Source organism: Danio rerio, chromosome 15 (genome assembly GCF_052040795.2).
Source record: "Danio rerio strain M-AB ecotype USA chromosome 15, GRCz13ab, whole genome shotgun sequence".
NCBI classification, from domain to species: domain Eukaryota; kingdom Metazoa; phylum Chordata; class Actinopteri; order Cypriniformes; family Danionidae; genus Danio; species Danio rerio.
The window spans coordinates 20,567,407-20,580,977 of NC_141035.1; the positions used below are offsets into that span (position 1 = coordinate 20,567,407).

At 35.3% G+C, this 13,571-nt stretch overlaps 1 protein-coding gene across 6 annotated transcripts in view; it reads left to right on the forward strand.

Annotated features, from left to right (window-relative positions):
• a2m1 (alpha-2-macroglobulin 1) overlaps positions 1-12,581 on the forward strand; it is a 59,145-nt gene extending 46,564 nt beyond the window's left edge. For all 6 annotated transcript variants that reach the window (XM_087282676.1, XM_087282674.1, XM_087282673.1 and 3 more), the window contains 12 exon segments: positions 653-734; positions 927-1,083; positions 3,717-3,791; positions 3,913-4,075; positions 6,438-6,631; positions 6,718-6,933; positions 7,157-7,269; positions 9,235-9,325; positions 9,414-9,482; positions 11,654-11,759; positions 12,060-12,108; positions 12,353-12,581. In XM_087282676.1, coding sequence (XP_087138802.1) covers positions 653-734; positions 927-1,083; positions 3,717-3,791; positions 3,913-4,075; positions 6,438-6,631; positions 6,718-6,933; positions 7,157-7,269; positions 9,235-9,325; positions 9,414-9,482; positions 11,654-11,759; positions 12,060-12,108; positions 12,353-12,356 — 1,319 coding nt within the window. In that variant the 3' untranslated portion in view covers positions 12,357-12,581.
• The last annotated feature ends 990 nt before the right edge of the window (positions 12,582-13,571 follow it).

The following is a 13,571-nucleotide window of genomic DNA, read 5'->3' on the forward strand; positions in this document are numbered from 1 at the left end:
TAGTACAAAATAAATATTAGAGATACATTCACATTTACAACAATAAAGTACTTCAATATACAGAAAAAGTAGTAGTTTAATAATAATGAGTTATTATATAAAATAATTAGCTACTTTCTCTCTCATCGCATCTTTTGTTAGCTAGATTTGAAGAATGAAGTAGTTTTTGAGAGACTATTGAACTCCAGAAATTAAAATTCAATCATTTATTTATTTTTTTTCGGCTTAGTCCCTTTATCAATTTGGGGTCACCACAGCGGAATGAACCACTAACTTATCCAGCATATGTATTACACAACGGATGCCCTTCCAGCTGCAATCCATCACTGGGAAACAACCATACACACTCATTCACACTAATACACTACGAACAATTTAGCCTACCCAATTCACCTATAGCACGTCTTTGACCTGTGGGGGAGCACCTGGAGTAAATCCACACGAACACAGGGAGAACATGCAAACTCCACACAGAAATGCCAACTGACCCAGCCAAGGCTCGAACCAGTGATTGTGCTACCTGCTGCGCCACCGTGTTGCCCAGAAATTAACATCTTGATTTCGAAAAAACAAAAAATCGAGGGCTCCTTTTGAGCATTTTTCTGCAAATAAACCAGAGTATCAGACGTTTGATGTTGTTTTTGTGTTGCAGGCTATCAGAGAGAGCTGACATATAAGCATGGTGATGGATCTTACAGTGCTTTTGGCTCAAACGATCCTTCTGGTAACACATGGTGAGTCTGATTCAGAGATGGTGAAAACATTCAGTTGCTCTCTGAACCTTTCTGGCTTCCCATGAATGAATTAAATTCCCCTCCGATTAGGTTAAGAAAACCCATATTTTTCATCAACATTATACTGTATTTAAAATAATAGCACCATATTGAATTATGTGTATTTTACAGAAATTTCTACTGTTTTCTCAGGCTAACTGCATTTGTGATGAAGTCTTTTGGTGGGGCAAAGAGGTATATATTTATAGATCAGACCAGCATTGATGAGGCAAAGAATTGGCTGGGTCAGCAGCAGAAGACGAATGGCTGCTTCGCCTCTGTGGGGCAACTGATCCACATTGAAATGATGGTAAGAAAAGAAGAGTTTTGCTCACATCCTCTATGATTGTTATGCTCCTTAACCATTCTTTACATCTTTTATGATCATTCATGCTGCTGACAAAACTGCGTAAACTAGCCTATACAGGCCTACTCAGGTCTACACTACAGATACAAATGATAAATTAATAGTAGTTAAGAAGTATCTTATGTTCGTCAAGGCAATTTATTTAATTGATCTGTTATTTTAATTACTGTAATATCATTATTTCATTACTGTTACTGTTTATTTTCAAAAGCATAAGATACAGTACTTTTTTATTTCAATTATTTTTTTGAGCTCGCTAGCAATGCTAGCTAAAATAAACACAATCGAGGTTTTATTTGATAGGTGAACACTGAACACTGACTTCTTTTGTGATGTTTTGTGCAACAAAGATTGGAAGCAGATTTTTCTTAAGTTTTGAGGACTGCCGTGAGCTCATGCTTCAATGGGTTTTCATGTTTGCAAAAAATTGTTGAGAATAAGAATTCATTAGGTAATTTTAATGTATTTACTTACATGAACTAATAATGAACTACTATAGTTAAACTATGAATTCTTTGTACATCATTCATTGCTTAACATTTATTAATGTATTATTAAAATTCAGATTAGTTTATGTCAACATTAGTTGCACCGTGAGTTAACATGGACAACTTTATTTCCACGATAAAGAAAATTATGCTTTGAACCAACTTAAAAATGACAGTAATTTGTTTTGTTACTAAGATTAAATAATTTAACTTTGGTTCAAAATTTAAAATAAAATGTAATCTAAATCAATATGTTTTGTGGTTAGGAAAAATAAACACAGTAACACAAAGAAATATAAAAAATATTGTTTACTAAAGAGACAGTAATTATTTATTTTTTTTTTTACTTTTGTACAAACGTGGAAAAACATTTTTTACCCTTTGACCAAAGTATAATCTTGCTTTGGACCAACTTAAAACAATTACTGTAATTTATTACAGCTCAATTGATAATTTTTTGACTGCAAACTGAAACTGTAAAACACAATTTAATATTCATCAAAATATTTATTCTGCTCAAGGAAAAAAAATGTGCAAAAACAAAATATTGATTTTATACCATGAATTAATTGAATTGCTTTGGTTTGGTCAATTTAAAATCAAAAGGAAAGTATAAGTGTATTTATACTAAGCTACAATAAATACATATAATGTTAGGCTATGCTATTGCTAGTTGTTTTTTAAACTATCTACTGTATATATATATATATATATATATATATATATATATATATATATATATATATATATATATATATATATATATATATATATATATATGTATATATATATATATATATGTATATATATATATATATGTATATATATATATATATATATATATATATATATATATATATATATATATATATATATATATATATATATATATGTATATATATATATACAGTTGAAGTCAGAATTATTAGCCCCCTTTTGATTTTGTTTTTCTCATTTAAATATTACCAAAATGATTTTTTACAGGGCAAGGAATTTTTCACAGTATGCCTGATAATATTTTTTCTTCTGGAGAAAGTCTTATTTGTTTTATTTCGGCTAGAATTAAAGCAGTTATTAATTTTTTAAAACCTATTTTTGGGACAATATTATTAGCCCCTTTAAGCTATTTTTTTTTCCGACAATCTACAGAACAAACCATTGTTATACAATAACTTGCCTAATTACCCTAACCTGCCTAGTTTACCTTATTACCCTAGTGAAGCCTTTAAATGTCACTTTAAGCTGTATAGAAGTGTCTTGAAAAATATGTAGTAAAATATTATTTACTGTCATCTTGATAAAGATAAAATAAATCAGTTTTTAGAAATGAGTTAATAAAACTAATATGATTCGAAATGCGCTGAAACAATCTTCCCTCCATTAAACAGAAAATGGGAAAAAAATAAACAGGGGCGCTAATAATTCAGGGGGGCTAATAATTCTGACTTCAACTGTATATATATATATATATATATATATATATATATATATATATATATATTATATATATATATATATATATATATATATATATATATATATATAGAGTTTTTTTTTTTCTTTTCTTAATCCAATATAAAAATGTATGAATGAAAGACACAGTAGTTTCTCTTTTTCAGTGAATTAAATAGCATTAAAAAGCATGAATAAATTCTGTAATGTATTAACTAACATTAACTATTAAATTGTTGCCGTGATAATTAATTCAATAATTCATAATTTATGCTTTGTGTCCCTCTTTTGATTAGTGAATTATTGAATCATTTATTCAAATGAAATTAGACAGCTGATTGATTAGGTCAGTCTCTTTATGAATGGGTTATCCAATCATTGACTTACTGAATTCATTTAAAAAAAGCAGAATCATTCAGGACTGAAACACAGCAGTGGTGCTCTGAGACGCACAGATATTCTGCTCCAGCTGTCACAGGGTTAGGTGGGATTGATGGTCATATATGGGGAGGAAAGGGGCTCATTAATCTGCTGCTTCTGGATTTTACACTTTGGAAATGCTTGTTAGTCTGCAGTAAATTGAGAAGATTGAAGTGCTGCGGGTGGGAAGGATCTTTAATGCGTTTGCTCTCACAGGGTGGTGTCAATGATGAAGTCACTCTCTCTGCTTACATCACCGCAGCGCTGCTGGAGTTAGGCGTGCAGATTTCTGTGAGTAAAACTCTCTTCATGGCCTACTACTATTCCCTTTTAATAGACATGTTATAGAACTAAATAACTCAATACAGATAATGGGACTAATGTGACTGACTTGTTTTGTGTGCTTTGTAAGGATCCCATGGTGGCGAGAAGCCTTGTATGTCTGAAGGAAGCTTCACGTAACATTACCAACACCTATGTGAATGCCTTGTTGTCCTATACATTCACACTTGCTGGAGATGCAGAAATGAGACTGAACCTCCTGTCCAAGCTGGACAATCAGGCCAGGAGAGAAGGTACCTTTAAAAATATATTAAATTCAACTGGTACTAAATTATGGAAGCAAAACATACTCAAAACGAACATAATAGAACTAATACTGTAGTATCTAAATTATTCACATCTATTTGTTTTACCTAATTCTTACCCTTTCATTATTCATGAGACAATGCTGCCCTGTCAAGGACGAGTTTTTCCATGTTTTAAGTGTATTAGAGTAAGGAAAGCCATTATACATGTCCTGAATGAGTTGTGGGACATACAGTATAGTCACATGGCAGCTGATCAGAGGAAGTATAGATCAGATCACATGTATATGAAAAAAAAAGCTAAATTAAATTTTAGTCAAGTAATTCAAATAATATTTAAAAAGGGAAGCTCGAAATTTGATTACATTCATTCATTCATTCATTTTCTTTTCGTCTTAGTCCCTATATTTATATGTGCCACAGCGGAATGAACCGCCAACTTATCCAGCAGTTTTTTTATGCAGCGGATGCCTTTCCAGCCCCAACCCATCACTGGGAAACATCCACACACACGCATTCACAAACATACAGTACACTACGAAAAATTTAGCCTACCCAATTCACCTATACCACACATGTCTTTGGACTGTTGGGGAAACCGGAGCACTTGGAGGAAACCCACACAAACACGGAAAAGAACATGTAAACTCCACACGGAAATGCCAACTGACCCAGCTGAGACTCGAACCAGCAACCTTGTTGCTGTGAGGCGAACGTGCTACCCACTACGCCACCGCATCGCCCCAATTTGGTTACATTTCAATTTAAAAATTTATATATACTACAGAGCCATGCATATGACTGGCTAAACAAATCAGACTATATAATATAAAGAAATCAATGAATTAAAGGGTTCTCACTTCTTAGTTTATGGTCAATTTTATTACTCCAAAAATGTACAAACCACCATGCCCACTAATGTACATGAGCAAAATAAATTGATTTAGCCTTTGTGAAACACTTTTTCTTTTCGAAAATTCTCATTCAATGTGATTAAGTGTTAATGGCATGGATTTTGAAAGGACAATTACCTTCCACTGCCTACAGAAGTGGAATCTGACTGTGAGGCAGGAGTTAACTCTAAAGGGGGAACTGATTCCTAATTTGTGGCCACAGTATTCTACTTTTATCCCCTACATGACATGCATGTTACTCGGTCGGTAGTATATCACACAGGTGTCCAAGCTCGGTCCACTGGAGGACCACTCTCCTGAAGAGTTTAGCTCCTACCAACTCCAATAAAACACAGTTGAGCCAACTAATTATTTTTAATTTATTATTACTATTGACAGTTATCATGTAACAAAATAAAATACACAAATAAATATAAGAAATATTCAATACAGGCTTAATGGTAATATGTGTCCAGGGCTACATATTTGAGAATCTGAAAATAGTGTCCTGGGCTATGTATGCCAGTATTTTGTGAGTAAAACAAACAGTACATGGCATTATGCAACATAGGCTTATTCTGAAAACGTAGCACTATATATGTTTCTAGAGACCTTAAATGATGTAGCCAGAGGTACGTATGGGGTGGTATAATGGGGGTGTATGGGTTGTGGGGGTGGGGGGGGTTGGATGATACGTCCCCCTCACCTTAAGAGACAGACCATTTAGAAACAGGTGATTAAAAATGTAAATCTTTGGACTTCATGAAGCTGTCCCTTGCACTTTTAAAATGTCCACTAAGCCCCTAGGTCGGCGGGTCAGTTGATAGCAAGATAACAAGCCTACTGTGATCCCCCAATGACAGTTGGGTTTAGGGGTTGGGTTAGGTGACACTCCTCTTTTTTAAAATCATACATTTTCATACAACTCAACTGAATATTATTTTTAAATTAACAATTGATATGTATACAAACAGTTTTGAGCATATAAATAATTATTATTATTTTTTTTTTACGTCACATGTTTATACTCCAATTCAAAATATAAACATTTAAATCTGGCTGTCGTATGACTAATTCACATCACTTTAAGAGATGAAGACAGCAACAGACACTTTGGTGGATCAGTTGGTAGCAAGATAACACGCCTACTGACTTCTCTCTCGCAGACACATGCAAGAAGTATATTGAGATTGACAGAAATAGACATGGCGGCCTCTAGTGGATTTATGAAAGCAAAAACTGCAAGCATACGTAGCCATGGGGCACATATTTCCTGGTTTTCAAATATGTAGCCATGGGAATGTATCTCCAATGAGCCTGGGTTGGAAATATTTAAATAGACACCAAAATCAAACTAGGCAAACACTCTGGACCCTAGATTTGAAACCTCTGATGTTGATTTTTGTGCTGAAGCCTCTATTTTCCAGTCATCTTCGTTTTTGTTGATTTAATTATAGGTGCTGGACGATACTGGTCTCTGGTCAACAATGCTCAACAAACAGGCTCTGTGGAGGTTGAAATGACTGCCTACGTTTTGCTGGCTCTTCTCTCTGGACCCTCACTGCCTAGATTTGGTCTCAACTATTCAGCTGGAATAGTGCAGTGGCTGGGCAGACAGCAGAACGCCTTCGGGGGCTTCTCCTCCACACAGGTAATGCTGGTTATCTTATCCAGCTTTCCTTTCAGCCTTTATAACGCGTTTGATCTTCCCTGACTGTGTGCTGTCGCTGTGAACAGGATACTGTAGTAGCGCTCCAGGCCCTGGCTAAGTACAGCGCTGCCGTCTTCAATCCAGAAGGATCCATCGCCGTGACCGTGACCTCCCCATCAGGACAGAGAAACCAGTTCACTGTGAACCGCAATAACCGGCTGCTTTACCAGGAGAAACAGCTGACGGAAACTACTGGAACATACAAGCTCAGGGCAGAAGGCAAAGGATGTGTGTTTGTGCAGGTGTGTGCTCATGTGCAAAATACAGCTCACACACAAATCAAAGTTCATCTTTTACTCCCCCTCATGTTGCTTCAAACCTGTGTGACCTACGACTTTTTTACATTTGCTGTAAAAGTGTTTGGATGGATGAGGATTAGGATTTGCGGAGTGAATTTTGATTTTTGAAATAGATAAAGTGATGGAAATCAGCTAATATTTGACTTTATTCTGTTTGGTTTCTCAGTTTGCCTTGAACTACAACATCCCCCCTCCTCCTGATGCGTTGGCCTTCAACATTAAAACAAATACAGGAGTCTGCAGCAAAAACCAAGCTTTTACATTAAATGTCACTGTCCGGTGAGCCACATTCTGTTAAAAACTACCATTTTCATTAATGGAAACAACCCTCATGTGCATAGCAACGTCAACATTGCCATATCATTCATTAAACCATTATTTGTCCATATAATTTAATTACTTTACATACTATGCTATACAACCCAAGCTCATTCTGGAAATGTATCGCTATATACATTTCTGTAGAGCGCCAAATACTTCTCAGGAGATACATTTTTTTGCAGTTTTTGTTTTTATGAATCCACCAGAGGCCGCTCTGTATACTCGTTCTTGCCTAAATCCACCAGAAATCGCTATCAATTGACTAACCGACTGACTGATTGACTGACCCACCCTCCTCCGTCCCCAAACCCAACCAGTATTGTTTTCAAAATGAATGGATCGGTGACAGGGGTTTCACATTGCATGACTTTAAAATAGGAAGAGTCTGCCACAACTTTGTCCAAACTACATCTCACAAACCATACACACGCGAGAAGTGACATAGAAAAAATGCGAGGGCACGCAGTTTAACTTTTGTTATTAACTACATAAGGAGAAAAAAGCCTTTAGTGGGGTAGAAAATGTACTTATTTTACAAACCTGGTTTTGATGGGAATTAGCTATTTCTCAGCTTTTTTTTTCTTTTTTGAGCCAGTTGTGATATTGCTCAGATGACATGTCAAACAGACACAGTGCTCCTGCCAAATTTACACTAGTTTTTCCTCCATTTGGGTCCAAATAAACTGAAAATGAACACTTTTAACCTTTTTTAACCTCCTGCTGGCCACACTAGTGAATGCTGCTCTCTCATTGGCTGTTGTTGATCGCCAGTGTTATGTTCAATCAGCACAGATTTCACACGACATGATTTTGATCATGAATCATGACATGATTTTTAGCAACAGGTCCAGATATTTAGCATGCCAAATTTCTCACGGATGTCGGTCACTCTATGATAGTTCAACTGCGTGATTTCTCAAAACCCGTTGGTGAGTCAAAATTGGGGCTAAAACCATGCAGTCTCAACTCGGCATTACCCGCTTTTTGGAACCAGACCTGAACACTGTCGTTATGGTCAACTCCTCTGTGCATCTCAAGTCAGCCGACATACATGGCGAACTAACTGGACGAACTGGTGACAGCAGGAAAGCCGTCCATATGGAGATTAGCGGTCAGCTGGTAGTGCGAAAAGGAATGTCATCATACCGCCGTGTAGCATTTGATTTAAAAACTAAATGCAGCCCTACAGTACGTACTTTTGGATACATCATTTGGGATCTCCAGAAATGTGTATGGGGCTACGTTTTCAGAATGAGCCTATGTTGGCGTTATACTATACTTACTATAAACTAAACTAAACTATAATATGGTACTATACTATACTATACACTACTATACTACACTGTAATATAGTACACTACACTACACTACACTATACTATACTATACTATACTACACTACTATACTATACTATACTATACTATACTATACTATACTATACTATAATATAATATACTATACTTTATTATACATACTATAAAGTGAGAGTTCACCAACATTTACTTGCCATCTTGTCAATAAAGAAGATATTTTGTCTTTTTATGACATACAAAATAATGATAAATTGTGATCATGCACAGGCTACGTACAGTAAAAACATTTAAGATAAAAAAATAGTAAAAATGTGTAAAACTAATGTGTTTTAATTGTGATCTTGTCATGTTTTTATGCTGAGGAAAAATCTGACTGTCATACTTTTTTGCTAAGGTTTACATAAGTAAGCTAAATCTAAAGAAAGAGAGAGAGCAAGCAAAAAAAAAAAAAAAACTGCTGAATGTGCAGCGTAAGGAAATTTGACTTTGAATGAATGAATACTGAACCTACTTTGTGGCCTAATAGACTCTTTGCTGTCTGTCAGTCTACATACAGGACATTGTGTGCTTGTGAAGCCAGTTTGTGATTGTTGGAGCGTTTGTGTGACAGGTATGATGGCAAACGAGAGGAGACCAACATGGTGATCATTAACGTCAGGCTGCTGTCTGGGTTTAAGCTGGATGAGGCGTCTCTGCAGGCCGTGAGTGACACTTGAAGGGCTCTGCTCCTCTTTTATCTCAGGTTGTGCAGCCAGTGTTTGATTCCCTCATTCGTCCTCTTCTCCACAGCTGAAGGAAGACCCCACCATCAAACGTGTGGATCTGGATGAGGATCGTGTCATTGTCTATTTGGAGAGTGTAAGTGTTTCCTTCACATACATTGAGGGGTTTCAAATCTTAAGGGTTAGCGTTGATTGCTGATATTTTGATATATTTTAGTTCAAGGTATAAAATGAGGAGGAAATCAAAATGAACGCTTTTTATGTAACACATTTGTACTAGCAGTGAGAATTGACACAAAATTAATTTTGATTGACAAGCTGATTTACACAAGCTGAAGTAAATTCTTATCTTGATTTAGCAATATTTGGTATTGATTGATTTTTTTAATGCGTCACTAAACAGAACATACATTTTTCTCAAGAAAATAGTTTTTTGTTTCTAGCTTACTAAAGCCGTATGCTATGATCACAACGCTATCTCACGGCAATTCAAAACGTTTTGATTTAGTGGCTAATTCATATGAATTCATAGGATCTCATTCGTATAATTTAGTATGATTTGCTCCTCTCCAGTGATTGTTGGCTTTAAGGGTGGGGTTTGTTGCCACGCCTCCTTTTTAAAATCGTACATTTTCATCCGACTGAAGTCAAATAAATCAGTACGAATTAGCCACTAAACTGACAAAACGTAAAATAGTTACGTTTTCTCGTGAGATCTGGCTGTATAATCCTGTCAGCTCATTTTTTATTTTTAAATTAACGTTTAATTTGTATGCAAACAGTTTTGGACACGTTTATAATGTTTTTTTTACGTCATATGTTTACACTCCAATTTTTTGTTGAAATATAAACATTAAAATCTGTCTGTCATAAGACTAAAGCCTGGTTTATACTTCTGCGTTGAGTGATCAGCATGACCCACAGCACCTGCATTGCATGTTGCTTTGTATTTATACTTCTGCATGCCGTTAGCTGGCACAGAGGTTCTAATGTTTCTCTGTGTCGAGTTTCTTCGCTGGTGCTTTGTTTTTTTCTGAACGCTACCTTAATGTACAAGTAGCTCAAACTTGCTTATTCCGAGGTGGAAACTGTCGGACTTGCAATATTTTTAAGGTAAACACAAAATAGTTTCCATCTGGAGCTCCTTCACAGGACTTGACACTAGTAAACACTCACTCCAATAGGTAAGCGCGGCGCTCACCCCCGCCCACATTCATCACGATACCAGGCGGACCAATTACAGAGCTTGCGCTATGAGTCGTTGAGACGGCAAGGGGGCGAGGGCTATGCAATGCGTGCGCTTGACACAGAAGTATAAATCAGCCTAATTCACACCACATTGAGAGATGAAGACAGCAACCGACACTTTGAATCACCTTTACCTCCACTGCCAGTGTGCGTTAGCTTCTGTCAAAGACATTGCAGCCTGCCATTATCAATATGAAATGTAGTCAAACATACGTATATGGAGAACGTGACTACAATGGTCCCTCGCTCTAACCCGGTTCACTTTTCGCTGCATTGCAGTTTCATCGATTTTTTCCGTGCAATTTGACATGCTTTTTTTCTACAGCACATTGTGTTCTGTGTTCTGACTGGCTTTAGACCATTGTTAATCAATATTTTCCGTGGTGTTTCTCCTGTACAGTAGGCTACAGAATGCGTTCAGCTTGCCACATTTACATAAATCTTTGATCTGAAGTTCTGTACTGTATATTGCGAGTTTTCTCCCCACAATGTCGACAAAACATTCTGCACCGTCAAAGGCACCTGGGGTAGCACCCAAAAGGCAGAGGAAGATGCTAACCATCGCTCAAAAACTTATTAACATGCTAAAGGAAGGTAGAAGTTACGGGAATGTAGGGCGCCATTATGGAATAAATAAACGAAGATCAAATGGTTTTGATCTTTAGTTTCATTTTATAATACTGGACTTATTTTTCTATAAAGGTTTGAACTTTGAGAGTGTTTAAACAAGAAAGAAAAGTGTGAGCATGTTAATGACTGTTTAAGAAAAGTGTATAAAGTGTGTAGTGAGGGGTTTTACAGTCTGAAAACATCTATAATAATTGTAAAAAATAAAGCTGACTGGATTTTGCCTATCATGGGCTATTTTTAGAATGTAACTCCCGTGACAAATGAGAGACCACTGCAATGTTTTCATATCTTTAAATGTACAGACAATACATATTACATTTAAAAGATAAACAAGATGTCAGCCCTAGTTCTTATTAATCTTTCTACCACAGAAAAGAAATCTCAGTATAGTCTTGCACCAAAGTGTAATAATGTTCTCTTCTCATCCAGCTGAAAAAGAAGCAGGTGAAGTCCATCAATCTGAGGCTTCAGCAGGACGTCCTGGTGCAGAAGCTTAAACCAGCTGTGGTGGAGGTCTATGACTACTACAAGACCAGTATGTGTCCATTTATCTCTCTGAATCTGCTCAAAGGATAAGGGTTTTTATTATAAACCCTGTAAAATAATAATAATAATAATAATAATAATAATAATAATAATAATAATAATAATAATAATATATTAATAATTATAAAAATTAAATGCTATTACCATTGAAATGTTACAATTTTATATAGAAACCTTAGTGACACAAGTGTAGCATAATTGTGTTTGTAAGCCTGTGTTTAATATATGACATTTTCACTTTATTGAGACAAGCGAAAAAAAAATGAAAATTTTGTTTATCTTCCTTTAGGTGAAATGTCTGTGACTGACTACACTTCATCTTGTAAATCAATTGCTCAGTAAGTGAAAACTCTAAGTACTTTCTAAGAACACAAATACTGTAATGTAAATAAATAATGTTACGAAAAATGTTTGTACCTTTAATTTTTTTTTAACTTTCTGTTTAATAAATAATCTAAAACAAATGTATGTTTCCAGAAACATACTAAGCAGCTGTCCAATTGTATTGCTAAAAATAAGAAATAGCTCTTGTACACCAAATCAGCATTTTTGCTTTTAAAAAATGTATCTATTGTTTTTCAGGTGATGATCTGAAGGGACGATGAACCAGAATATATAGAGAATTAATTCTGATACAATAACTGTTCTTCTATTACATTCTTGTAAAATCTTACCAAAGTTGGCTTACTGCATTGCTTGTGCACTTTAGTTGTTAATAATCAAATTGTATATTAAAATTTTAGCTAATTACATCATGAAATAATTTTGCATTTAAAAAATTAAACAACTCGTTCTTTTCTGCATATAAAAAGTGTGTCCTGTGTCTCTCTTGGTCCTTTTATGATCTCTCTCTATCTACACTACCTGACAAAAGTCTTGTCGCCTATCCAAGTTTTGGGAACAACAAATAATAACTCAACTTCAAGTTCATTTGGTATCAGAAGTGGCGTATATGAAAGGCAAAGGCCTCTAGATTACTCTTATTTTACCAAACAAAAAAAATTATAATGTCCTGATGTTTAATTATTTAATTAGTACAGTATAGTCTGACTTTGCTTAGACAAAGGTCTTGTCACTGGCATAAATAATGTACAGTATAGAATATAAAGTCATGGTGCATCTGAGATCGACGACAAGACTTTTGTCAGGCATGTATGCATATAGTCTCTAATGTAAACGAACGTTCATTTTCTCATTCAAAATTTTCTCTAAAAAACTATGCATTATTTAAATAGGCATCTGCCAGTTGCAGACTTTTACAATAAATGCTTATTGTACTGTCTGAAATCCAAATGATCAAGCGTCAAAGCATTTAAAAGGTTGGTAAAGGTTAGAGTGGCTTGATTAAGCTCTTTTAATAGTTTAGTTACTAAATGTTTTATCAACATGTTAAAGCTGCTCTCACACTTTTTTGTTTGCTGTGTAACACTCAATACGATCTGTGTTTTGTTTTCCTCTGGAGTCTTTAAAAGTAGCACAGTCAAAAACAGTTTTCAAGCTGCTCAGATGTTTTAATAGTCTCTTCTTAGCTAAAGGAGCTCATCCTTTAAAATGCCTCTTTACTTCCGTAATATTATGTTAGAAAGCTAATTGAGAAAATTCTCCTACTGCTGCCCACTACAGCGGTGTCAGTTTCACTGCGTTCCAGGAATTACCAAATAATTTCAGTAAATGATCCCAACAAATTGCATCAGCAAACAACTCACTTCAGAGAGAGTGAAGTGTACAGTAATACCCCAAACAGTTCAGTATGTATCGCCTACTTATTGCTCAAAGTCTGATAAGTTTTTACTTCTCAAAG